The 27,500-nt window shown below is 38.9% G+C and overlaps 1 protein-coding gene across 1 annotated transcript in view; it reads right to left on the reverse strand.

Annotated features, from left to right (window-relative positions):
• LOC122789845 (V-set and immunoglobulin domain-containing protein 4-like) overlaps positions 1-27,500 on the reverse strand; it is a 569,118-nt gene that overhangs the window by 311,299 nt on the left and 230,319 nt on the right. Inside the window, exon 3 of the mRNA XM_044057281.1 lies at positions 22,123-22,410. Coding sequence (XP_043913216.1) covers positions 22,123-22,410 — 288 coding nt within the window. The remainder of the gene's footprint in view (positions 1-22,122; positions 22,411-27,500) is intronic.

The following is a 27,500-nucleotide window of genomic DNA, read 5'->3' on the forward strand; positions in this document are numbered from 1 at the left end:
TATATAAATAGGACCCACTGGACAACAAGGCATGCATACCAGAGACTACTCCTTCAAAGGAGCAGGCTCCCCATCTATTTGAAGCAGAGTTCCTCCCTTACCAATTCAAGTATAACCTGGGCAGCTGGATGAGGAACAAGAAATGCACCCCTGATTTATCACCTACATCTCAAATGGACATATAACAGCCTATAAATGGCTCATCTCCTATGCCCTGCTTGTAAATTTTTTTATCTCCCAAGCCCCTGCTTACACTATCAAGGGTACCAAAATTTGTCAGAGATTTAGGATGTATGTTTAGGCTTAAAAAGGTCCCAGTTGTCATTTGCCTAGTTACACACCTAGGAAAATATTACTAGTATTGCTGCCTCTTGTCATCATCATCTTCAGCCCCTTTTCCTATTTTTCTAATGGGGTCAGGGAATTGTGTTAACTGTTACCAACTCTTTCAATTCAGTCCCACACTCCTGCCTTCTTCAACACTCATGCCCGACTGTCGCAGATCTTCTTTCACACAATCCATCCACCTCTTTGCTGGAAATCCTTGCTTCTTCTTACCTTCTTCCTGCCTGCCCCAAATCTTCCTCACCAGATTGTCTTCTGCTTTTCTGCATGTGTCCAAACCACCATAATCTCTTCTCCTTGATCTTTTCTGCAGTTTGAGCTACTTTGGCTTCTGCTCTTTTGCCCTCATTTCTTCATGTGTCCCACAGTGGGCATCCTACCACCCCTCTTAGGCAGTCCATTTCCATCATCTCTAGCTTCTTCAACTGTTCTTCCTTTACTGCCCAGGTTTCTGTAACATACAGTAGTACTGGCCACACCACTGTCTTGTACACCTTACTTTTCAGCTTCTTTGGCATTCTTCTGTCACAGACTACACCAGACACGGTATGCCAGTTGGCTGCAGCCCCTCTGATTCTAGCTTTGACCTCTTCATTCAGACTTCCCTTCTCCTCCATCACCCCTCCCAGATACTTGAAGCTGTTTACCTGTTCCACTGTTATATTCCCTTCTATCTCTATTCTCAGCTTCTTCTGATCTCCCCAATTTGCTGCCATTACTACTGTCTTGTCTGTGTTTAGTTTCGTTCCATGTGACTTCAGTTTTGCATTCCATTCTCCTATCCTTTGCAGAAGTTCAAGCTCAGAATCTGCCTATAATGCCACATCATCTACATACAGCAACTTTGTTGATCTGCCCCTCTGACCTGTTTGGTAATGTAGTCCATCACCAGTATGAACAGCAGTGGGCTCAGAGCTGAACCCTGGTGTACACCCACTCCCACTGGGATCCCCTCTGTGAGGCCGAACACTGTTCGTACTTGAGTCATTGGGTCCTTGTACACAGCCTGCATTAATTCAACCAATGTTTCTGGGACTTCAAACCATCACAGTATTGGTCAGATCAGCTTTCTTGGGACCTTGTCATATGCTTTCTCCAAGTTTAGGAATGCACAGTTGGACTTTCTCCTCATCTCTAGCTTCTTCTCATGTATCTGTCTCACTGAAAACATCAGGTCAATTGTGCTGCATCCTGATCTGAATCTGAACTGCTCATCTCCCGTCTTGCCTTCTACTACTTTGTGTATTCATTTATCGATCACCATCTCCAGAACTTTCATGCAGTATAAGAGTTTGATGCATCTGTATTGCCCACAGTTATGGATGCCCCCTTTGTTCTTGTACACTGGCATAAGAATGCTTATTCTCCAGTCCTCTGGGATATGCCTTTCTCTCCACACTGCTGTGAGTAACCCGCAGGAGCCATTCCTCCCCCTTCTCATCCAGCATCTTTATCATCTCTGCTGTGACCTCATCTGAACCTGCTGCTTTTCTTGACTTTATTTTCCTTAGTACTATCCTTACTTCCTCTAGGGTGAGTGTTTCTGGGGCAGTACAGCTTCTGTAGGGTTTTCTTCAAATACTCCTTCCATCTGCCTTTGATGTCCTGTGGACTGGTGAGCAGGTTGTTGCTGGCATCCTTTATGAAGGGTGTCTGACTATCTTCTTTATCTTTCTGTCTTAGCCTTGCAACCTAATATAGTTTCTTTGTGCCACTTCCTGAGTCACTTTCCAGAAGTTGGTAGAGTTCCTCCGATGTCCTATTTTTTGCTATTGCAACTTTTTTCTTAGCTTTTTTGTTAGCCAACCAGTAGTCCTTCCCAGCCTGGTCAGTTTTTTCTATCTCCCACTTCTTCCTGCACTCCTTCTTTCTTTTGATAACTTCCTGGACTTCTGCATTCCATCACCAGCTTTCCTTATGTGCCTTATTTCCATACCTGGCTCAGTCACATATCGTTTCTGTAGTCCTAACACATGCTGTTTTTAGGTGCTGCCATTCTTATTCAACTCCACCTATTTCTTCCTCTTCTTGGGGTGCTAAAACCCTGAGTAATTCCCTGAACTGTTGTACTTTCTTTCCAGTCAACTTCCAGGTCTTCAGCCTGGTTTCTGTAGTCCCTAGAGCCTTCTCTGACTACTACTTGCAGCTGATTGTGGCAACTACTGGTTTATGCTGTGGGTCGATTGTTTCACTTGGGATGACTTTGCAATCATGGATTCTACCCTAGTGCCTTTTCCTAACTAGGAGGAAGTCTGCCTGAGTTGCATGTTGGCTACTCTTGTATGCGATCTTGTGACTGTCTCTCTTTCTGAACCATGTGTTGGCTCCTATCAAGCCATTTGCTAGACAGAAGTCTAGAATGCCTTCTTCTTTATCCCTGTTGCCCCACCCATGTGGACCCAGGCACTCCACATATCCTGTTCTGTCTGTCTCGATATGTGGATTCAAGTCACCCATTATCAACACTAATTCACTTTGGCCTGCTTTATCTAGTAGGTCCTGCAACTGCTGTCTGAATGCACTCTTTTCCTCATTATCACAAACCTGTTGCAGGGATAGGCTGAGATTATGAATACTGCCCTATCATTACACTGGAGTCCGATTGCCATGAGTCTGTCATTAATTATGATAATATCCCACACTGCCTTCTGTAGCCTTTCTCTCACCATAATTCCTACACCACTTCTAGCCTGTCCCCCTCCTGAATAGTAAAGTCTGGATCCCAAGCCAAGTGGCTTTTCTGCACTGCCCTTCCATCTCATCTCTTGGATACATATGATGTCCAGCCTCCTCTTTATCATCATGTCGTCCACTTCCAAGCTGTGTCCTGTCAGTGAACCCACATTAAGCATAGCAATTCTCAGTTCATATTTGACAGGTTGGTTGGTTTTACACCCATCTTTCGCTCAACAGAGCTATCCCGGGTAACCCAGGTTGGGCAACTAGACACCGGAAGGCCAATAGTTTATTGATCCCGGGCTGCTGGGCTTTATGGCGGGCACACATTGGTCAATAGGGGCACATATGCCCCTCACACTATTGGCAAGGGTCCCTGGGGTAGGTCAGAGTAGGCCAGGTCCTCAACCCACTTATCACCTGTAACTACCCATGCCCATTTTGGCCACATTAGTCAACATGACCGAATCACCGAGAGCCATATTTTACACCAGTGAGTGGCTAGCCCTGCCACAGTACACAGTCTATGATCTGTGTTCTCCTATTTTGAGGATACTGTACACCACAGTAGATGCCCATAGCAGTTGGTCTGTACAACTCTTCCCCCTATAGGGCACCATGTAGAGTCTGTACTGCTGCCCACAGCTCTATTCATTGGTGAGTTTGAGATGGAAACACTCAGCATGTTTTTTGGATGTGGGAGAAACCCCACAGAGACACAGGGAGAACATGCAAACTCCAAAGAGGCATTGGTCAGAGGTCAGGATTGAACCTTGTACCTTGTGCATGGGAGACGAAGACCTTAACCATTATGCCAACTGCTATCTCTTGTATACATCACAAATCTTGGCATTCAAAATAGATAAAATACAGCTGCACAACTCCTCTACTTTATTTGTCTCTGAATCAGTCTGCCATTTTGGTCCTGCCTTTGCATATTAATTGTAGCACATTTTTATGGGACTCCTCAGTTACATGTCATTGTGTACTCATTTCCATGCTCTCTGTCAACTATTGTGCAGTTATGCAATTTGTGCCTTTTAACTATCAACATCCTCACATGGCTGCTACCTGCAATATACTTCATTGCACACTGCATTAACCCTATATGAATTTCAGCCACTATCTTATCATTTGATGGCTATTTCATAGCGCAGTAATACATTTTGGAACATTTCCCATATCCTGCTCTCACAGCTCTCAAGTACCAATATGATGACATCTTTTAAGTGTCAATTATTCCTTTAACACATGCTTATATTTCAGGATAAACAAAAAGAAGTGTGGTTGTTGTCATTCAGTACTTTTTACTATCCCAATACCACTGCTAAAGCCTTTGCTTGTGCAAAGTTATCTCCTCTACCCTTGCAGTCAATATTTTAACTGTTACAATGTGTGTGTAACTGCAGACCCTGACAAATGTATTTTGTTTTTATATTATGGATAAAAACATTAACCCTTCATGCTGTTGGTCACTAATCTGTCAATGCTCTCATGTTTTATCAACACACACACACACACACACACACACACACACACACACACACACACACACACACACACACACACACACACACACACACACACACACACACACACACACACACACACACACACAGTCACTAATCTGTCAATGCTCTAGACACACACACACACACACACACACACACACACACACCTCAACCTGTTAGTGCAAGAAATTGCTCTGATGAACTTATAAAATTGCTATAGAAGCTCAAGCTCAGATGCAGCAAATGTACAGCTTCTATAAAAGCAGCATAAATTGTTGCGCTACTATTACTTGGTTTTTGAAGTGACCAAGGTTCCAACTAGCTAATCAGTGATTAAAAAAAGTGATTCGGTCTTTGTGGGTTTTCTCATTTCTCAATTTGTAGGACTGTGGAATCATTACCATTAAGCACTGAGAGAGTGTGTGTGTGTGTGTGTGTGTGTGTGTGTGTGTGTGTGTGTGTGTGTGTGTGTGTGTGTGTGTGTGTGTGTGTGTGTGTGTGTGTGTGTGTGTGTGTGTGTGTGTGTGTGTGTGTGTGTGTGTGTGCGTGTTGGGGGGGGCATGTACAAGGAATTGCAAAACTGCAAAAACACTTTTTAAAGTTTCACTTAGTTGAAACTGACTGAAGTTTGAGATAGCTGTATCCAAGATAAATGTATTGAAGCAATAATTTTGTAATGACAACACTATACACTGCTTGACCAGAACTACTTCATAAATAATCTCTGTCATACCTCTCAACCTCAGCACAAGAAATCTGGACAAAGCCTGACATAATGGGTGGACAAAGGCCCCAAAATAGGGACACATTTTTAAATACTGCTCTTATAAACTTAGAATGTTGCTAGAATAACAGGATTTATGTTAGCATGTATTTTCTGAAGCACACAAAGTCTGAAACTCAAATACATTTCATTATTTAGTGACTTTAATCTTTAAATCATTCTAGTGATTTGTCAAAAAACACAATTTTATTATGAGGAACAAACCAAAAATATGAGGCAAAAATCTGGACATTCTGCAAAAATTTGGACAGTTGAGAGGTATGAAATGGCTTTTTTTCTTCTATTGGACCCACTGGTGACTTCAAATTTTGTTTATATATTTAACATTTCAACTGTTTGGTCACATCACAACAGTAAAAAACACATAACATATTCAATTCCTTTTCATAAAAAGAACTGCATAATAACATACTACTAATTTAAAAGGCTTCAGATTTTAGCTCAACAAGTAACTCTGGAGAAAGCCAGTAGCCTCTTTGTTGTGGGAGTTTGCTTGTGAATACATATGTACAAATCACACCATCTGTCTAGCAGGTGTGTCCAGAAGTGTATGAAATACAACACTTATCAGGAAAACTAGGTACCTAAACCTCAGATGTTTTTCATTCCACCTTTGGGAAAAGAGCTCTCGCTAAGTCAAGTGTAGAACTACCTCAAGGTAGCAAGCAAAGGCGACTCATACTACATATCGGAAAAAATTAGCATATGCATCCAATGGTGTGCTGTATTGCAACTAACACAGCAACACTTGCTTTATCTTTTAACAATCAGCTGTGCGGAAGGGAAGGTAAATAAAGCTTCACATCCAATTCAACTGATTCTGTACATCTGAGCAGCCTTCACAGGCTAAAATCAAAAGGCAGTACAGAGTATCTGAAGTTCTTTTAACAGAACGCGACAGTGCTAAACTAACCTGCGGTGGTGGGAATTCAGATGAATTTTATAAGGTCACGAATACACAGCTTTAACTACCAAGACCTTGGACTCTTATCAAAACATTCTGAACAGACTGGGAGTGATTCCATCATAAAAAGGAAATTCACAGATGGCCTCTGTGCTCCTCAGCTCCTTCCCAGAAATGGTCCAGCATTTAAGGGGACATTAAGGAAGACAGAGATAAAATGCCTAGGAGCTGCACACAGCTAGACAACATAACTTATCTGTTCTGCAGAAATGCAAAAACTAAATTCTTATATAAAGATATTCCATTTATGAAGCACTTAGTATGATCATAAGCATAGGCTTGCACCAAACTTCTTTTACAGTAAGGAGTAACTAAAATAATGCCTTGGCCAAGAAAAAAATGAACACAGAAAGTGCTGTCAGACAGTCCAGTGTTAATTTCTTCTAAACACACTCAAACTAAAAAAAGAACTGGTGATTGCATGTAGGAATTTAGAAATTAATTATAGCTAAGCAGAGTCTGTAAAATAAAGTTAAACAGAAAAATGGGAATACAAGTTGTGCAAGGCTTTAGCAAGGAATCTGGATCAGCTCAGTAGCACAGCATCCATACAACTGCAAATAACTCTCATTCTGGGAACAAGCAGGCAGACTCCCTCCTAGTGAAAGACTGGAAGCTGCCACTCATGCCAATGGACAGGACTTGGTACTTGTGTTATACAGCTCATAGGTTCATAAGTGTGCACTACCCAGTTTCACATCCCCGACCCCCCTCCATAAGATTACATGAACTCTGTGTCAAACAAGCTGCTTACCTCTCTGCCAATGTGTACCAGCTGGCACTGCAACAAGCTTTGCTATTATAAGTTATCAGTTTTCCATATTTTTCTATAAAATCCGAGGATCGGATTCACTATGACTCTGAGGCATTTCCATTAATCACCCAGAGGGCACTGGACACTAGGGGAGGCGCCACTTTCACGTTCCGGCACCAAGTGTTCAGTGTACAAAAAAAAATTACCTCAGGAGGAGTTGACTTCTTTCATGTTCCCTGGAGAGCACTGGACACTAGGGAAAATACTGGGTACTCACTCACACTCCAACTCTCAAGTGCGCCACTTTCGCGTTTTGGTGCCAAGTGTTCAGTGTGCAAAAAAAATTTTACCGCAGGAGTGGACTTCTTTCTTGTTCCCCGTCTTTGATCAACCTACCTACCTTCTTGTTGCTATACAAAAACAAAGTGCACAACACCACCAGCCCAGTCCAGTCCTTCCACCACACAATGAATCTTTGATTTGGTTAGGTCAATAGGATACTTCCACAGTCATCCAATTAACTCTGCAACTACGGTTGTAAATGGAGAGATGCAGTTTAAGGACTGGAATTTGAGGCTCGTCAATTATGCATTATGTCATGTAACTGCTGACTGCCACCTCCACTACCATCTCTTCCCAAAGTTCCGAACGATGCAGGCTGGCTTTACAGAAAAAAAAAAAAGTAAGTGGAAATTAAATAATCACAGATAGCTTTAAGAAAATCCAGGGGGTGCAAGTGCACCCCCTTGCACCTGCCTGCAGGCTCCCTTGCTAGCATGGTATTAATGTGCAAGTAATGCCTGCTAACAAATGAGTCTGCCATTTCATAACAGCATATCAAGCTGCTGTGGGGCTCGGCCTGAAATAAAAAAATAATGTGTGCCATTATTTTATACTCACTAAGCAGTGCTTTTGCTGCTTAGTGAGTATAAAATAGCAAAAAAAAATTTAAATAATAAAAGTGTGCATGTGTTTGTCTGTGTGTGACAGTGTATGTGTGTATGAGAGTGAGAGATCAATCGAGCCTTTACCTTACACTCGCTAAGCAGCGCTTTTGATGTTTAGCAAATGTAAAATAAATGTGTGTGTGTGTGTGTGTGTGTGTGTTTGTGCGTGAGAGAGAGAGAGAGAGAGAGTGAAGAGTGAGAGCAATCCCTAGCAGCAACAGCATTAGTTAAGAGGTTTGCATCCCTCTTGACCATACCTCTTAACCTCTTGGTACAAGAAATCTGGATAGAGCCACAAATAACAGGGGACAAATGACCAAAAATAAGGACAGATTTTAAATATCGCTCTTATAAACTTAGAAAGTTGCTAGAACAACAGGGTTTCCATTAGCACGTATTATCTGAAGGATACGAAGTCTGAAACAATAATTTATGTCATTATTTAATTACTTCAATCCCAGTCATTTGACAGGAAACTACACATTTTATGAGGATGGGTCCAAATATATGAGCCAAAAATCTGGACAGTTGAAAGGTGTGTTCTGTTGACTCTTAGCTCAAAATGTCTGGATAAACCTAAAATAAGTATTTTTTCATATAAGGGGTGGCGTAAGCCACAAAACTTTGGGCTAGGCTTATAAATGCCTTAGGGCAGATAGCCTAGTATAAACCTATGAACCTATGAACCTATGAATGGGGGACAAAGGCTCAAAATAGGAACATATTTTACTTGATTATTAGGATTTTCTTAACATATATTTTCTGAAACAGTGGTGTGCTTGAGGGACTGAGTGAGAGCAACAATAAAAACATTTGCATACTTCTGGACCTTTCAGCTGAAAAAATCTGGATAAAGCCTAAAATAAAGAGGGAACAAAGGTTCAAATATAGGAACATATTTTAATTACTACTCATAAAATTACAAACTTGCTTAATTAAAAGGATTTGTGATAGTATGAATTTTCTGAAGAAAATAATAGCCTGAAAAATGTATGCATTATTTAGTAACTTCAATTTCCAATGACTGGCGACAAACCAGTTTTAAATGTTTTAGAAGGAAGGGACCAAAAAATAAAGTAAATGCTTGGATATTTTTAAGTGTTATATTTTGGATGTAAAATGCTTCCTCCAACACAATTAACATATACTACAGCAAGTTTGAAACATTAGGTGGAGGAAGTATTTTAAATCAAAAATATATAAAAAAATTATTGTGGTACTTAACAAAATAAATAACTTAAACAGAACAATTTTACAAAGACCCCATTCTTTAAGTGCAATAATGCCCTCCAGGGTGTGTGTTAATGTGTAATTAATGCCCTTCCAGGGGTGTAAAGGCTCTCTGGCTGCAGCATCAGCCCACATAACATCCCTGGGTGGGTGATAATTGCACATTAACACGCACCCTGCTGGACATTAATGCTTGCTTAGAGAATATGTAAATTGTGCATCAAACCCTGAATGGAGAATTGAACATTCTCTAGCAGGGTGTTAATGCACAGGTAATGCCCACTAAAAAGCAAGTCTGCCACTTTAGGGAAGCATATTAAGCTGTTGTGAAACTCAGACAATTAAAATCCAAAAGGCCTCCATTTTTTACACTCACTGAACAGCGCATGTACAAGTGTGCTTGTGTGGTATGCCAGCACAAAAATGTGAGTGAGTGACAGAGAGTGACAGTAGCACACCATGCTAACTGCAACAAGCAGTTTATCGGAAAGGATTATTCTAAATATTCAGTTAAGGTTATCTTTTATTGCTGCTTAAAACTCACTTGAGGCTAATCTACATTTGTATGAAGGATTAGTGGAAGACACATTGGCCAGACAGGTTTATTTACAAATGTTTGTTACAGTGTTACTAGCTTGTCTTGCTATAACATTAAACAAAGGGTAAGTGCTGTGTACTAAAGGATATACACACACATATCTAAATACTGATCACTCTAATATTCGCACATTTTATTTTTGTATAACATTGAAAGTGCAACAACAAAAAGCAGCCAAAGAGCTGCTTACTGCAGGCTAAGTAAAGAATCATTAGGCAGTAGAAACAATGGACAGTAAAAAGGGGGTAGGTGGCAAAGATTGGTAATGGTTTGCATTATATTTATTTTTATACATTCAGTTGTAGAATGAGACTTCTACAGTTGTGTGCATACACAACAAAGCAACTATCAAGTGCTGTGTGTGTGTGTGTGTGTGTGTGTGTGTGTGTGTGTGTGTGTGTGTGTGTGTGTGTGTGTGTGTGTGCTCGCATGCGTTTGCATCTATGTTTATGTGTGTATGTCTGTGTTTTTAAATGTGTTGATGTAGGTTTTATGTTTATGTGTATGTGTATGAGTCTGTATGTTTGTTCTACTCATTATATGCATGTGTGTATGTGTCTACACATTAAACATTTACATATCTTATACTGCAGATGTAAAATACTTTCTGTAGCAAAAAAAAATACTAAAGCAAGTTGGATTCATTAGGCGGAGGAACTATTTTACATCAGAAATATATAAAAATATGCATATAATATTAAAAAAAGAAATACAAAACAATTTTGCAGGTAGCACATTCTCTCAGTACAATAATGCCCTTTGTTACTGTGGAAATAATGCTTTTGTAGGGACATAGAGGACTCTGCCTGCAGCATCTGGCTCAGAACACCCCTAGGTGTGCATTAATTCCACAATAATACACCCTGCAGGACACTGTTTCTCATTTAGACAGCAAATGTGCTTGCTGACTGCCTGTCAGCTGTGGACAGTGTTAAGGCTTTCACATAACAAAATGCACTAGCAAGGAAATCAGCAAAATCTTCATTTATAAACTTCTAGACTACCCTGATCAGTATGGAATGCAACACTGTTTTTGCTGTTTCATCACTGCTGTATTTCAGTATATTTCCAATGATAATTGCCTCATTTAAATAAGATGACAAAACCAAACATTTTGTTATACACACAAAATGGTACACTATAATATGGGATTAATAACAAAGTCAACAATCACATTTATAGCCTTAATGATAATGCAGTTATGAGTACACCAAGGGTAAGGAAAGCTGGAAAAATGGAATTTAAAGAGTCATTGTGGGAACTGGTGCTGTGAGTAGGAACATGGACTAATAACTGACAGGATTACAAGTGAGAATGATCTACTTTATGGCAGGGATAGTCTGCATTGAAGAATGCATGACAAGCATATTCTCAGAGAAGTGCAGAAATATGTTTACAAGAAACCATGAAAGTAAAATAGGGGTATCTCTAACGGGTGCAGATGGAGCACAATGTATGGGAAGGAACATAAGAGCCTTAAATGTAAGGAAAGGAGTAATAGAAACAGCAAATTGTTAGTGCAGTGTGATATGTGTCACAGACAGAGGCAACAAAGAATCGGCTGCATGCTGTTATCAAAGAAAGAGGCAAAGACATAAGGCACAACAGACATGTAGGCTACACCAGATATGGTTTGGGACTAGAAAATACAGGAAGAAGCAAGGTGGTGAAAGGATGATAATATGTACTTAAGATGAAACAAAATCACTGTTAAACTGGCTGCTGATGAGTAGGACGGAAGTTAAAGATGCTGTCTTTGAGATTGCAGTGAGGAAGCTGTGAATCCGTAGTCCATGACTTTGGTATACAGACCACCAGATACAACAGTGAAAGATTCTGACAGGTACAGAATCAGTACCAGTAAACTGGAAGAGATGATGAAGACCAAAGGCAAAGGAAACCTCTGAAGTGCCGACATCCTATGTAAGGACAGAAACAAGATTAAAGCAAAATGCAAAGTTCACAATGAGAAGGAGAGCATTTTTAACCTGGTTCTCATCAGTGCAGATGTGGTGACAGAGACAGAGATAAAAAAGCCCACAAGAAACAGTAAACTGCCACAGAATAATTCATAGCATTTGGATAGTTACTGGGATGTAACAAAAGAGTTGGAGAGCGATCCTTGATGAAATATTATAAGTCATGGTTCATAGGTTGGTACTAGGCTATTGGCCCTAGGGCCTATATAAGCCTAGCCATAACAACTGCCACAGAATAATTCATAGCATTTGGATAGTTACTGGGATGTAACAAAAGAGTTGGAGAGCGATCCTTGATGAAATATTATAAGTCATGGTTCATAGGTTGGTACTAGGCTATTGGCCCTAGGGCCTATATAAGCCTAGCCATAACAACTCCCTGGCTATTTCTTCCCACAATATTTACTTCCCTGGAACCCTTCTAGCAGGGTGACTGATGTGATCCCCGGGGTGAATTTCATATCTCCATCCAATTTTCAAGGTTTCTTTTGAAGAGGGCCAAAGAGGTGCTCTGCTTGACATGTATGGGCAGTCTATTCCAGAGTCTGGGGAGTCTCTGGGTGAGGAATCTATCCCACCAGCATGTTTTGTTCATTGAGATGACAAGGTTTAGATCCCTGGAGCATGTGGCTCTGAGGGATTGGGATTTCTTTAAGTGTAGCATGTCCAACATCTCTGGGTTTGACATGGCCTTGTATGTTAAACAGAGATCGCCTCTGAGTAGATAATATGTGACAGAGTATAGCTGGAGTTTTTTTAGACAGTCAACCTAGGGCATCTGCTTTAGGCCTGTGATTCTTTTAGTGAGGTATTTCTGCGGCCTTTCCAGTTGTTGCAGATGTCTTGAGAGGTACATACCAAATGGGGCGTTTTATTCTATAATGGATCTAATGAGGGATGAGTACAGTGGGACAATGACCTCCTTTTTTCTGGATGAAAAGCCCTTAGTGATGAGGTGTGCCACACAGAAGGATTTCCTGACTGTTGTGGCGATGTGGTTACCGAAGGTGAGACCACTGTCCACCTGTGTCCCTAAGTCTCTTATCACACTTTCAGTGTTTAGTGTACTGCCACCTATGTGGTAATTCATGGGTACATGTTTTTTTCCCAAAGGGGATTACTATACATTTCTTGGCATTGAGCTTGAGCCCATGGCTCTGGCACCAAGCATATGTTTCTGTAAGGCCCTTTTGTAGAATTTCCACATCATTTGGGGATTCAATAATGGCTCTCAGTTTGCAGTTATCTGCAAACTTTGTTAGCCAGAGTCCCTTATTGTTGGCCTGTACTTCAACAAAGTAGATGCCAAACAAGAGCGGTCCCAGGACTGAACCCTGAGGTACTCCACTTGTCACTTGTCTAGAGCTGGATTTGGAGTCAGCTGCTTTTACAGTGTGGGCTCTGTCAGTAAGCCAGTTGGCAACCCATTGAGTGATATAGGGATTAATGCCCAGATTAGTAAGTTTATCTATGATTCCAGAGTAGGGGATGGTGTTGAAGGCCTTGGCAAGGTCCAGACAGGCTGTGTGGACAGCCTTACCCTCGTCCACAGCTCTGGAGACTGATTCAAAGAAGGCAATCAGGTTCAGAAGACAAGATCGGCCCTTCACGAACCCAAACTGGGTGGGGTCCAGTGTTTGAAGGTTGCCAATGTCTTTGTTTATAAGTTCCATGATAATACATTCCATGGCCTTGCAGATCAGGCTCGTCAGACTGATGGGGCGGTAGCTTCCAGGGTCCAAGGTGGATCCCCCCCTTGTGGACTGGGATAACTGTAGCTGTATGCCACTGAGTGGGCACAAAGCCTGCGGTGAGGCTATGATTAAACATGACACTTAGGTGAGGTGCCATTTCATTTTGTAGTTCATGTAGTACACAGCCAGGGATGTCGTCTGATCCCATGGATGCTCTATTCTTAGCATTGGAGAGTGCAGTTTTTACCTGTGTAGTTGTGTAGCTGTCAAGGTACAAACAATCACTGTTCTACATCCTCCTGCTTTAACTTTGTTCTTGATTTCAAATACATGAACAAATTTACTTTAATATTTTCTTTAAATGCATTCCAGAGTTAAACATCATATTAACAGTTCAATGTGACCTGTCCGATTTCAAGTCCAATTCACTGTATATATTTAGGATTAGGTTTGCAGACTCTACCTGCCCACATCACATACAGATTCTGACTGGCATTAGAAACAGGGGCTGTCTTTACAGGTTTATTCAGTACTGAAGCATTACTTTGTATCTCAGAACCTTTTCAATTAAGAGGTCTGTCTTCTTGAAGCAGATTAGTTGGCAATTCACTCGAAGAATTAGAATCACCAGTACACTAGGTCTGTTGTGGTTTTGGCTCTCGGACAGGCAAAATGTGTCTGTTATTTCTCCTGTAGTCTACTCCTTTGGACTGAATTATATAGGACCTTGCTTCAGCACAAATGTCCTTCACAATACCTACATGATCATGGCCTTATGAAGTCTGCATTTGAACAACTTCACCTTGGAACAATTGTCAAACAGGCCTGCTGGTTTTGTCACAGCATAAATTCAGTGAGTGACACTTTATCGATAGCTGAGTTTTGACTACCTTATTAGTCTTTGAGGTAGGCACCAACAGCTGTTTGCTAATTGGAAGAGTTATTCTCGTTTGTCTGGACATCTGTCTTTCAGCTGGTGAACCTAGTGTTTGGTCACAAGGAATGTTTCAAAGGTTTAATAAATCGAGGCATACATCAGTTCCATCTCTTTGAGACTTTTGCATTAAATGCTTTACACTGTGGACAGCACACTCAGCCGGACCATTAGCTTGTGGGTATTCAGGACTGCTGGTTACATGAATAAAGTCCCAAGATGAGGCAAAGTCTTTAAACCCGTGACTAGTGAATTGTGCACGGTTATCTGAGATGACTTTATGTGGGCTTCCATGGATTGAGAAGTGCCTCTTTAGTTTTGTAATTACTGTGGCAGATTTGAAATCATGGAGTAAGTTGACTTCAAACCATCTGGAGTAGGAATCAACCAGGACCAGGTAGTGTTGACCAGTCCATTTGAAAATATCTACTCTTACTGTTTACCATGATAAATCAGGGATTGGGTGTAAATGTAGAGGTTCTTTATGCTGATGTGTTTTATTACTCTTCAAACTGAACATGAAAAAGTCTCTCTTTCAATATCTTTGGACAATGAGGACCAGAACACAATGTCTCTTGCTCTGTTTTTAGTTGATTCAGTGCTTGCGTGGCCTCTGTGCAGAATTTGTATACAGTCCTTTTCCAATAAATTAGGAACTACTACTTTGGGGCCTTTCATAATGATGCCATCTTCCAATATGAGCTCAGCTCTGAATGGGAAATATTGCTAAATTTCAAGTGGCAAACTTGTCTGATGGGTTTGCCAGCTTCGGTTGATGATATTACTCAGTTTATGAAGAACTGGGTCTTTAGCAGTGTGATTACTTAACTCAACAAGCCATGATAATGAAATGTGTTTGACTTCCATGACTTCAAAATCAGCTGTCTCACTTTCGTGTTTTGCTGTTGCCTTTCTGGGGGTGCATGACAAGGTATCAGCAAGATACATGTGTTTACCTTTCGTGTAGACAATAGTAAAACTGGACTTTTGTAGTTTTAACATCATGCATTGCAATCAGGCTGGGGCTGTGTATATCGGCTTGTTTAAAATCGTTACTAGTGGTTGGTGATCTTTTTCAATCTGGATTGGCCTTCCATGTATATACTCATTGAATATAGAACATGGAAACATAACAGCAAGAAGTTCTTTTTCTATTTAGACATAGTGAATCTCTGTTTGAGTCAGGGTATGGGATGCATATGCAACTGGAATACCCTCCTGAAGACATGCTGCACCAAGTCCATACCGACAGGTATCACAGGTGAGTGTCACAGGCTTATGGACATCATAGTATCTTAATGTGGGTGGATTGGTAAGTATCTTTTTCAAAGTATCAAACGCCTCTCGGTGCTGGCCAAACCATGCCATTCTATATCTTTATATGTCAGCTCAAGCAATGGTGCATAAAGTTCACTGAGATTTGGGATGAATTTTCCCAAATAATTAATCATACCCAGAAAATGCTGTAAAGATGTAACATTCTCTTGGATGGGAATTTCATTGACTGCTGTTATCTTTCCTGAGATTTCTGTTATGCTTGTTTTCCCCATTGCCTTCCAACAATGTCATCTACAATAATGGCACAAGGATATCCAGCAAATATCTGTTCCATGGCATGCTGAAATACTTCACTGGCAGAACTGATGCCAAATGGCATTCTTAAAAACCTGTATCTCCCAAAAGGTCTACTGAATGTTGATAATGAAGATTTGTAATCCAGCAAGATTTGCCAAAAGGAATTCTTGGTATCTAAAACTGAGAAAACAGTTGAATTTGGCATAAGTGCTGTTGTGCACATTGGATGATAAGGATGCTTGAGGGCTTTACTTAAGCCTGTAGGATCGATGCACATCCAAATGTTGTCTGAGTTTTTCTTGTGGGCTGCCACCATGGATGATACCAGTTCTGTAGGCTCTCCCTCAGGAGTAAGAACACCCAAATGCACCATTCTGTCTAATTTTGCTTTTACTTTACTTTGCATTGCTACCGGGATTTTACGTGGAGGTCTAATGACCAGGTATATTTTGTGAGTCAGCTTCATTGAATACATAACTGGAAGGTTACCAAGTTTATTTCTGAAGATATCAGCATATTCTTCAAAGAAACATTGTGAAAAAAATGTCATTTTCATTTGTATTCAAATGGTGCACATCTTTATTGAGTGAAATCAAACCCATTCTTAGGTTGTTTTCTAGGCCTAATAATGATTGTACATCTCTTCAAATTACATAGAAATGTAAATCATAACGGTTACCTGCAAAATGGCAAGGAAGGACTACAGCGCCATATGTCTGAATTTCCTTTCCACCATAAGCAACTAGTTTTATGCTCCATGTTGAGCTGAGCAGCTCTCCAACTTTTACTTTTGCTAAGCTTTTGCTGATATAATGTGTCTACTTTAAGCTCTACTGGCTTCCCATTAATTTTTACAGTACAAAATATTTCACTGTTTGCTGACAAGTGACAGTCCACTGTATCGACTATCTTGTCAACCATAGAAACACCATCAACATAAAACGTTTCATCACTGCCTTCAGGGTCTGCTACAGTCTCAGTTTGATTCACTGTCCTCAAAATTTTGTCAAGAGTCTGTCTGATCTACAGAACTTTTTAAAACAATTCCACTTTTTGCATTTGTGACACTGTTGACCATAGGGTAAACACTTCTCTCATTTAGGTTCGTGACTGCCCCCACAATTGGGGCAGTTAACAATGGCAGGTAATACAGCACAGCTCTTCAAGTTACACTTATGAGGTCGTATTGTCTTAGTTTTTTGTTGCACACTGTCGGCATTCCCTACTGCAGATATTGCAAGCATAATGGTATTTTTTTGTGAGTTTGTGTATCTGACAAATTTCAATAGCTTTGAGCAACATTAATTCACTATCGCATAGTAGAATTCTTCTTACCGTGTCATTATTAATGCCACATACAAAGTGATCTTTTATTAAATCTTCTTCTAGATCCCCAAATCTACATGTCTTCACTTTATTTCTTAAGTCGGTAACATATGCTTCCATAGTTTCACCACATTTTAGATTTCTTGTATTAAATTTATGTCTCTCCATTGTAATATTCATTTGGGGGTTACACAGTTCTTGAAATTTATGCTTTAAACATTCTGGATCTTTGTGGGTCTTAGCCCGAGCAATGATATGGCAGTTTTTACCCTCCTCTGCATATACAAAAGAATGTTCTCACTCGATAGCCTCTGAGCCTGCCAAACTGAAAAGTAAAAATGCTTCCTTGCATGTGTCTTTATCTGAATGTGCAGCTGCTATGAAAATATCATATTCTTGTGCAAACACACACCACTTCTCCATGCCATTGCCATCAAACACCAATGGTTCAGGTCTGCAAGTCCATCTGCCATGCCGTGCATTTACCTTTGCACTCACGTCTTTCGTTACACCTGGACAATATTTAGTTGGCATCCCACTTCTGACACCATGTACAATGACCAGTGGAGACAGAGACTGCAAGTTATCAGCCAACATGAATTCACCTGAATGCATATTCATGACTTGCACATAACTGAACTTGCTTAACACCACCCTCCAACACATGCTTCCTCAAGCCAAAATAGCTGTCAAGGTACAAACAATCACTGTTCTACACCCCTGGTTACTCTATACCAGATGGCTGCAGCCCCTCTGACTCTAGACCTGATGTCCTCAGTCAGAATTCCCTTCCCAATCATTCCCCTGGATACCTGAAGCTCTTAAACTATTCCATTACTTTCCCCTCTATCTCAATTTTTCAGCTTCTTTTGATTTCTCCAATTTCCTGCCATGACAATGGTGTTATCTGTACTTAGTGTCAACAATTCACCTTTCTTGGAAACTTGTCCTATTCTTTCTTCCACTCCAGCAATGCCCAGTTGGATGTTTTTTTTTTCATCTCAGGCTTCTTCTCAACTATCTTTTCCACTACAAACATCTATTTGGGTGCTGCACCCTAACCTGAATCCTAACTGCTAAACTCCCATTGTATGCACTACTAGTCTGCGTACTTGTTTATCAGCAACCCAGACCAGCACTTTCATGCATGCTTCTACACAGCCCACAGTTGAGAATGTCCCCTTTGTTCATACATACTGGCACTAGAAAGTTTATTTTCCAGTCATCTGGAATATGCCGTTTCCTCCATACTGCTATGAGTACACTCTGGAGCTATTTAACCCTTAACTCACCCAACATCCTTTTCACATCAGTTTTGACCTCATATGACCCTGTTACTTTCCCTGATTTCATTTTAGTGCTTTTCTTACATCTTCAAGTGTGGTTATTTCTTCTTTTTCATTGTAGTCTGTGTCTAATGCAGTACAGCTTTTGTGGGGTTTTCTTCATTCAGAAGCTGCTGGAAGTATCCCTTCTGCCTTCAGTGTCTATTGGACTGGGGAGCAGGTGGTTGCAGGCATCCCTGACATATTCTTTATCTTTCTGAAGCCTGATAGTTCTTTGTACCATGTGTTGAGTCACTTTTCAGAAGCTGATAGAGTGCCACTGATACCTTTTTCTTTGCTATTATGACTACACTCTTAGTCTCTTTGTTAGTCAGCCCGTACTTCCTCTTAGCCTCATCCATCTTTTCTATCGCCCACTTTTTCTTGTACTCTTTCTTTCTTTTGAAAACTTCCTGGACTTTTGCATTCCACAACCAACTTCACGTATGTACCTTATTTTCATCATGGTCTCAGCTGCATTTCTTTTCTGAAGTCTTCACACATGCTGTTTTGAGAGACTGTCATTGCTCTTCAACTACATATATTTCCTGTTATTCCTATGGTGCTACAGCAATGAGTGTTTCCTTGAACTGCTTTTACTCCTGTCAGTTTCCAAGTCTTCAGCCTTATTCTCTGTTGATCTCGTAGCCTTTTCCGACTGCTGATTATGGCTATCAGCAGTATATGCTGCAAGCCATTTGTTTCACTGGGGATGACTTTATAATCTCTGATTTTACCCCAGTGCTCTTTCTTTACTAGGAGGAAGTCTACCTCAGTAGCATGTTGGCCAGTTTTGTATGTGATCATGTAAGTGCCTCTCTTGCTGAAACATGTTGGTCACCATCAAACAATTTTCCAGCTGAGACTATGAATACTGCTCATCTTGCCATGAGTCTGTCACTAATTCTGATGGCACCCCTCACTGCCTACTGAAGCCTCTCCCTCACCACAATTCTGACACCATTTCTACCCTGTCCTCCCTCTGAGTAGTAACCAAGTTGCTTTGCTGCACTGCCTTTCCATCTTTCCTACTGAATACACAGGAAGTCCAACTTCCTTCTTTCCATCATGTCATCAATTTCCAAGCTGCATCCTGTAGTGACCATATATTGAGTGCAGAAATTGGTTTTATGTCAGAGCTATACCAGGTAACCCAGGCTGGGTAAATGAACAATAGCCAGACATAGGCATATAGACTTCTCCCATCACTAGAGTGAGTGCCTGACACAGGTCAGAGTAGGCCAGATCCTCAAAATACCCATGCCCATTTCTGGTGACATTAGTCATCATGGTAAAATCACTTAAATTAATTTTTTTACACTGCTGAGTGGGTAGTCCTGAGAGGGCATGCAGTCTGTGACCCTTTTTGATGTCTAAAGCAGAAGGTCTATACAACTCTTCCCCTGAGTTGTACTGCCCATGACTCCATTTAATTTTTTAAAATTCTTTAGGGGGTGAGTTTGAGGAGAAAATACCCAGTGTGTTTTTTAAGGGAGAAACCCCACAGGGACATGGGGAGAATATTCAAACTCCACACAGACATTACCCAGAGGACAAGATTGAACCTTTTATCTTGTACATTGCAGGTAAAGACCTTAACCATTACGCTATCCATGTGCTAATAGTTTAATCAAATTAGTGCAATACTTAAAATTGTTCTTAATTTTGGGCTTTTGTCCCCATTATTTTCCAAACTTTTTGAGCAAAGAAGTTGAGAGGTATGATTTCCATGACTTGTATTAAAAAGGAAATATGTTTTCATTGTTTTCTTTTGATGATTTTCTTTACAGAAAGCTTAGGATACACCATAATTGTGTTTCTGCTTGCTCAGCTTTACTCCTTCCACTCATTAAAGGCTGCTTCCTAATTTATTTCTTAAGTACTCATCCATTTTCCATAGTCAGCCTGAATAAAGTACGGTACTGTCATTTTCAACAGCTTGATTCATCAGCTGCATTTGTTACAGACTGTTAAATAGCAAGTCATTCCAACATAACTAATAGTTCCACTGTTATAAACCATGTGCTCCCCAGAGGTAAAAATGTTAAATATAAGATTATCCCATTTCAGAATTTGATGCAATGTCACTCTTGGTCACCAAGTATTTGCTGGTTTCTAGATACAGCTACAGCAAAGATGTTCTAATAAATACCACACATGTCCAGCTCACTAAGGATAAACCCAAAAACTACAGGTTATGTGTTCCTTTCTGGCAGAGGGATTTTAGCACTTCACTAAACATCTAGTACATTTTTTATCAGTTACCTCTGGTTCTTCTTGTTACAGTTTATTCAATGCAACTTACCACAGGTAACATAATTTACTTAGCAAGTCCTTAATGGGCAGCCTCCTTTGACTGCTACTGCTGCAAACTGCAAATGTTATCATTATCTGAGAAGTGTCAATATCAAAATTAATTAAAGTAAGCAAAGAAATGTAAAGGGAGGAAGCACAGACCCATAGAGGGATGCTTTCTGAAAGCCAACTGCAAATAATTCCTGTCAAACTATACATTCTGTTAAAAAACAAGCAGTCATTGAACATGTGGAGGAATCTTTTATAAGTTAACTAGACTCACATTAAAAAGATTTTATTCTTATATTTATTAATTATGCATATATTGCATATATATGAATTAGTGCTCATGAAAGCGAGTTTTTGCCTATGATCTTACTGGATATATACAAATAAATATCATAAGGCCTTCCAAAAACATATGTTTGCAAATCCATAACAGATCAATTAAATTAATCTCTCTCTCTCTCTGTTAAACATAGAATGTAATTTAATCTATTAACTTTAATCAGTTTGTCATTAAGCCCACAAAAAAAAATAAATACATAAATAAAAAACGTAGTAAATGTCAAAAAAACAGCAAAGGTTCCAAGCACAGCTTAGTTCAAAATATTTAATTGGTACAGAAAATATACAGGGTAAGCACTTTCACGGACCAAAGCTCCACTTCATCAGACCATAATAGAGCATGTCAGCAGTTACTCAACATTTACACCTGTTTCATCCAATACAAATCAAGTTTCAGAGTGATGTAATATTTAGCATTAATAAATGCAAATGTACACAAAACATATATATAAAACTTGTGGTTACTAATATGCTTGGACTGATAGACGAGAATAAATATAGCCTTCTCATTTATAAAAAAGCATGCTTACATATTTAGTTAAAAACTCAACATTGACTACGTTTTCACAGTTGGTTCCTGTGTCGAAAGTGAGGTTTGTTTGCAGTCAAAAATAAAAAACTGCTGGAGGGACAACCCGACTCAAAAATAAATGCATTCACTGTTTGCTTAATTATGTATTTATTTATTTTTCAAGTTGACCCTTCTGAAACAGGCTTAACTGTGAGGTTTACTATTTTACTGTGTACCTTAATCCACGCCAGAAGAATCAGACCTTTCTTCTGTAAATGGTAGTTTTAATAATGCAGAAGAGGTATTATCTTACATATAGCACTTACCTAGTATCACCAGTTCTAACTTTTCACTGGTTTTTAAGTATGTTTGCCCAGAAAAACTGTTTGTAGCTTCACAGTAGTATCTTCCTTCATCCGAATGGCTGACAGATGGAGATTTATATGTGTCGTCACTTGATATTTCCATTTTATCCTGGCATCCTGAACAAATCTTGTACCATTTGTATTCAATTGGAGGGGTGCCTTGTGATTTACATATGAGGTCTAACATTTCTCCTTCATATAGTAAATACCGAGATCCACTGGGTGTGACAACAGGCTTTGTAACTTCAACTGCAATACAAGAAAAAAAGTCACACAAGGAATAAATGGCTAGGATTGCAAATGTTTATTATATTTGTAGAAGTTCATTTTATAGTAAGGAACAATGCATGAAATCTCTGTTTCACTTTGTTTACATCATCCTATTTCTGCCTTTATCCCCTCATATAATAATTTATAAAAGCAAGCTCTTTCATCAGTAAACAGTAAATTTGATTTTCAGATACTTTTGCACTATTAATTACATAATTAAGAATTCTTTATTTTAGCAGGTTCATTTTTAATGTAACATATTCTTAGTGTCTTAGGACTGTTAAATGATTACACTTTATAAGTGGACAATCTACTATAAACAAGAATATTTCTAATTATGGTGATTTCTCATTTTGTATACCTGACAAACTGCATGTACCACTTATGTGTTATATACATTTGGTGCATTAACTTCAATAACTAGTAACAACTATTACACTGCTTTCAATTGTTACTTTAGTGTGTCTGCAGAAAATATTATTTTAGAGTTTGAAATATACAGGGATGAGGGTAATTCCTCTTATCAGAGACAAATGACTCACACACATACGAAGAGTGATGAAGCAATTTACATTTAAAATTACTTTCAGGGATCACAGTCACTAAATATATTGTAGTCTGACAGGATTTTACTACCTGACCTGTGGAACTTCCATGAAAACAGTTAATATACACACAAAAGCATAAATAGTGCATCTTCCTAAACTGCTTAAACAAAAAGTGGCAATCGGTCAGTGTTATTTTTAAGACATCCATTCACACTAACAGATATCAATAAAGTGAATCAGTGAAATGAGCTGTGCAAGTATTTTGAAATTATGAATCAAAATGTAAAGTTTGTTTGCAAGTCTAATGTCATTTTTCAACTGGAACACAAATAAACCATGTATGCTTATTACAGCATATAAATCCAATGCAAAATCTTGGAAAATAAAAGAGTACAAGTGGTAATGAACCTCACTGAAAATAATTTCTGATGATGATGATGATGCTTGTTGCCAGTGTCTCAAGCAAATCATTAGTTTCTTAGATAAGAAAGTGCAGCATTAGAAAAACTCCAGTGGCAATGCTTAAGCGTTCAAGTGTATTTATCCTTTGGCATTGGACCAAGAGGTTTACATACACTTAAAATGCTACCTATGGTAATGCTTATCCAACATTGCTTAAGAAATTACAAGAAATTAATTTAAATTGAGTAAACAACATAAGAACTTAATGAATGAATTTTTTGCAGACATTGAAACATCACTTGTAAAAGATACTTATGTACTGTAAAATAATACAGTCAGTTCATCTGTTTTTAATGTATGTTCTGCACAATTTAATAACATGCTGGACAGAGTAAATACCTTTGAGCAAGATTTGATTTTGACCAAGAAATGCAACATATTAAGAGATGCTAATGATGTCAAAAATTGCCATATTTTTCATGGCCCAAACAGCAAACAAGACTGACATCTTCAGCATCCAATAATCTGCAAACTAAGAAAGTTACAACCAATACAGTGATTGTGGGTGAAGCATCTATGCATTCTCTACATTTGTTTGAAATTCAGTCTACATGAGAGACCGAGATCAATGCCTCTATTTCATCTGTTAACAAAAATGATGCCAGTACTCCACCTGCAAATGATTTTATTAATGTTCCATCAACAAATAAAGAAACTGTTAATAAAGGGAATACTTTTTTATCCAACCTATGACAGACAACTGTGCAGCTACCGAAGACTGTTCCTGTAAGGAACAGAGGAATTGCCACATACAAAGGGAAGAGGTCAATGCCTCTATTCCATGGGTTCACACACATAGTGTTAGTACTCCACCTGCAAGTGTAAGGGTTTGTTTTGTGGAATGGCTAAGGAAATGTTTACTCGTATAGAAGACTCCCAGTTTTGATGAGTTTTTTGGTACTGTTGTGCACATGGAGGTCAAAAGTCAGGATTTCATCTAAGATTACACCTAGTAGTTTTGTATGTGATACAACCTCAACAGTAGTTTTGTTTTGAGAGCATATAGTTAACTCAGTCTTGTTTAGGGGAGTGGTTTTCTTGGGAGTGAACAATAATAGTTTGGTTTTGTTAGGGTTGAGGGCAAGATGGTTGTTAGACATCCCAGTTTCTGCAGAAGTAAAGGCATTTTGGTAAGCAGTTGAAGTTTGGAAATAGAGGTGGCAGAACAGATGATATCTGAGTCATCTTCATATTGCATTACAGAACTTTGAGTGAATACAGAGTGAAAATTATCAATTAAATAGTGAAGAGGAGATGCCCTAGTATGGAACCTTGGGGAACCCCTGTAGATGTGCTAAGGAATGGAGAAAGAGTTCTGCCATTTGGTAGCTTGTTGTCTATTTGTTAAATAATTAGAGAACCAGTTTGGGGAGGAGAGTGAGATGCCTAGTTTAGAGACCTGTGTAAGAAGTAGAGGGTGAGAAATTGTATCATAGGCCTTAGAGAGATCAAAAAAGAGTGAGGATACAATTTTACCAGCATCTCAAGCTCAATTAAGTGTGTCCATAAAGGACAGAAGAGCTGTTGTAGTACTGTGGCCTGGTCTGAATCCTTGCTGAGTGAAGGAAAGGATTTGGTTATGAAGTGGAAAGTTTAGAAGTTGAGTGTGAATGCATTTTTCCAGGATCTTAGTGACATGGGAGAGAATAGCAATAGGGTGGAAACTGGAGATGCCAGTGCTGTTGCCACCTTTGTGAAGTGGAAGAATATATGCTTTGCTTTTTTCCAGATAATAGGAACATAGGAATTTTGGATAGCTCTGTTAAGAAGTATACTAATAGGGTATGTAATGGCTTTAGCTGACATTTGAAGGTGTTCAGAGGGTAGGTTGTCAGGAGCATTAGTGCCAGGTTTGAACTTGAGAAGTAGCTTTGAGATTGTAACATTTGGTATAGTAGAGAAATAAAAGCTAGGTGGAGACAGGGCAGTGGTGTTTATGGCAGATTAATCTGGAGATGCAGGGTTAGAGTTGCAGTTAGTTTGAGGAAAGGTAGAGGTGAGATTAGATATAGTGTCAATAAAAATGCATTGAAAAAGGTGGCTATTTCAGTAGGTGTTTTGTCAGGATGTGGGCAAGGGTTGTTCCTTGAGCATGGATTTAGCAGAGATGTAATGGAATGCCAGAATTTCTTTGGGTTTTGTTTATGGTTATTTTGAAGACTTAGGCATTGTTCTTTTTTATCTTTAATGACTAGCCATTTTACCTGATTATGGAGTTACCTGTAATGTAAGAGATCGGAAGAATGAATTTTAATTTTTTTGCCATAGTTTCCAGGATTTGTCCCTAGTAAGCACGAGTGGCTTGGTGGGCCTCGTGAGCCATGATTATTTTTTATTCTTTTTTGTCTGAGTGGAGCTATTCTGTTTAGATTACTGAGAAATGCTAAGTTGAAGAACTTGACAGTTTATTTCTAGGGGAAGGACTTTTGGTGGTTCCCAGCTGATGTTTTTCAAGATTTCACTGAGGGTAGTAGGGTTAAAATTAGTTAGATCTCTTGTTTGTTAATATTGGTGTTGACTAATGGATGAAGAGGTGTTACACAGAATGTAGGCTGGCAGGTGGTCACTGATACTGTTGGGTAGTCTGCCTGCAACTGACATTTTGTTTGGGTCAGTGATTAGAATCCAATCTAGGATGGAACATTTGTCTGTGTTTCTGTTTACATGTTACTACTTCATTCTTGGTATTTAAAATAAACTTTTCACAAACTGAGATTAAATTTTTAGATGTTTTATTTCATGTTACTGGTAAGAAGATCAATAGTAGTATTTATATGAAAGATGTAGGTAAGAATAAATATTTACATAGATTGATCATGCACCCAAAGCTTATCTTTGATGGAATTGTGTGTAGTCAATTTTTAAGAGCTAGCCAGCTAAACACAAATATTAATAGATGTAATAAAGAAATAGATAAAACATCTGAGAGATTTATAAGTAGAGAGTATGAAGCTGATATTCTGAAACATAAGTTACAAATTTTATCAGAATGTCTTACAATATTATTTATTTAGCTATATGTGTTAAATATGTAGTATTCTATGTTGGTAAGAGTAATAGAAAATTAAAATAACTAATTTCTGCACATTTATCTGATATATGAAGACAGGTTAGCACTAATGCATTTTATAAACATGTTATAGATACAGATAATACTCATACATTTAAATTTAGAGTGATGCAAACATATATTTCATTTCTAGAGGATGTGATATAGTTACAGCTACCGAACATGCAGAATATCAATGGATTTCTGTTGCATCCAATTCGTCTGCCTGGAATAAATACAAGTATTAGCATTAAACCAGTTTTAAAGTTAAAGTCTAATACAATATCAGTTGCTAATTTTTATGTTTTAGTTCATGGTATCTTATGTATTTTTATATATTTGGACTGTGTATCTTTACATATATTTCTAATGTATTAATTGAATAATTAGTGTAATTAACTTGACTACATAAGAGTGTATGGCTGTGTTAATTTTATGTTCACAATGAGAAATAGCTATTCTGCTTTGTGTCTAATAAATGGTTGAATTCTTTCTTTCATGGTTGTATGCTTCCTTTTTTTTTTTTTTTTTTTTTTTTTTTTTTTTGTGGGAGTATCATTTAGTCGTCTTTTTTAGATATTTGTTGAAATTTTAAGGAAGAGATGAGTCCAGGGATTCAGAAAGGCTTTTTGCAATGTGAAAGACTTATCTCAGAAGTTTTTTACATAACAGTAAGACTTTCTGATTTAGAGATCCCTATACTGTTATGCCCCCCACCACCATGGGGCCATAGTATAGAAGTGCAAATGTGACAGCCTGGGGGAGTGACTAATGCTCATGCTAATTAAGTATGTGATTTCCTCTGGAAGTGTCTGCAGTCTCAATTTACTCAGTCAAGTACCAGAGCTAAAGTTTAGTCTATGAGGAAAAAGTGAATACCATCTTTTGATCGTATTCAACTATTCACTCCCATGGGATTTCTAGCAATACAGGTAAATACAGCTGAGCAGTGGAGGTTTGTCAGTGTGTGTTTGTCTGCACATGATTGTAGGGCCATAAGTAAGGCTTAA

Source organism: Protopterus annectens, chromosome 15.part0 (assembly GCF_019279795.1).
Source record: "Protopterus annectens isolate FY-2018-M chromosome 15.part0, PAN1.0, whole genome shotgun sequence".
NCBI lineage: Eukaryota > Metazoa > Chordata > Ceratodontiformes > Protopteridae > Protopterus > Protopterus annectens.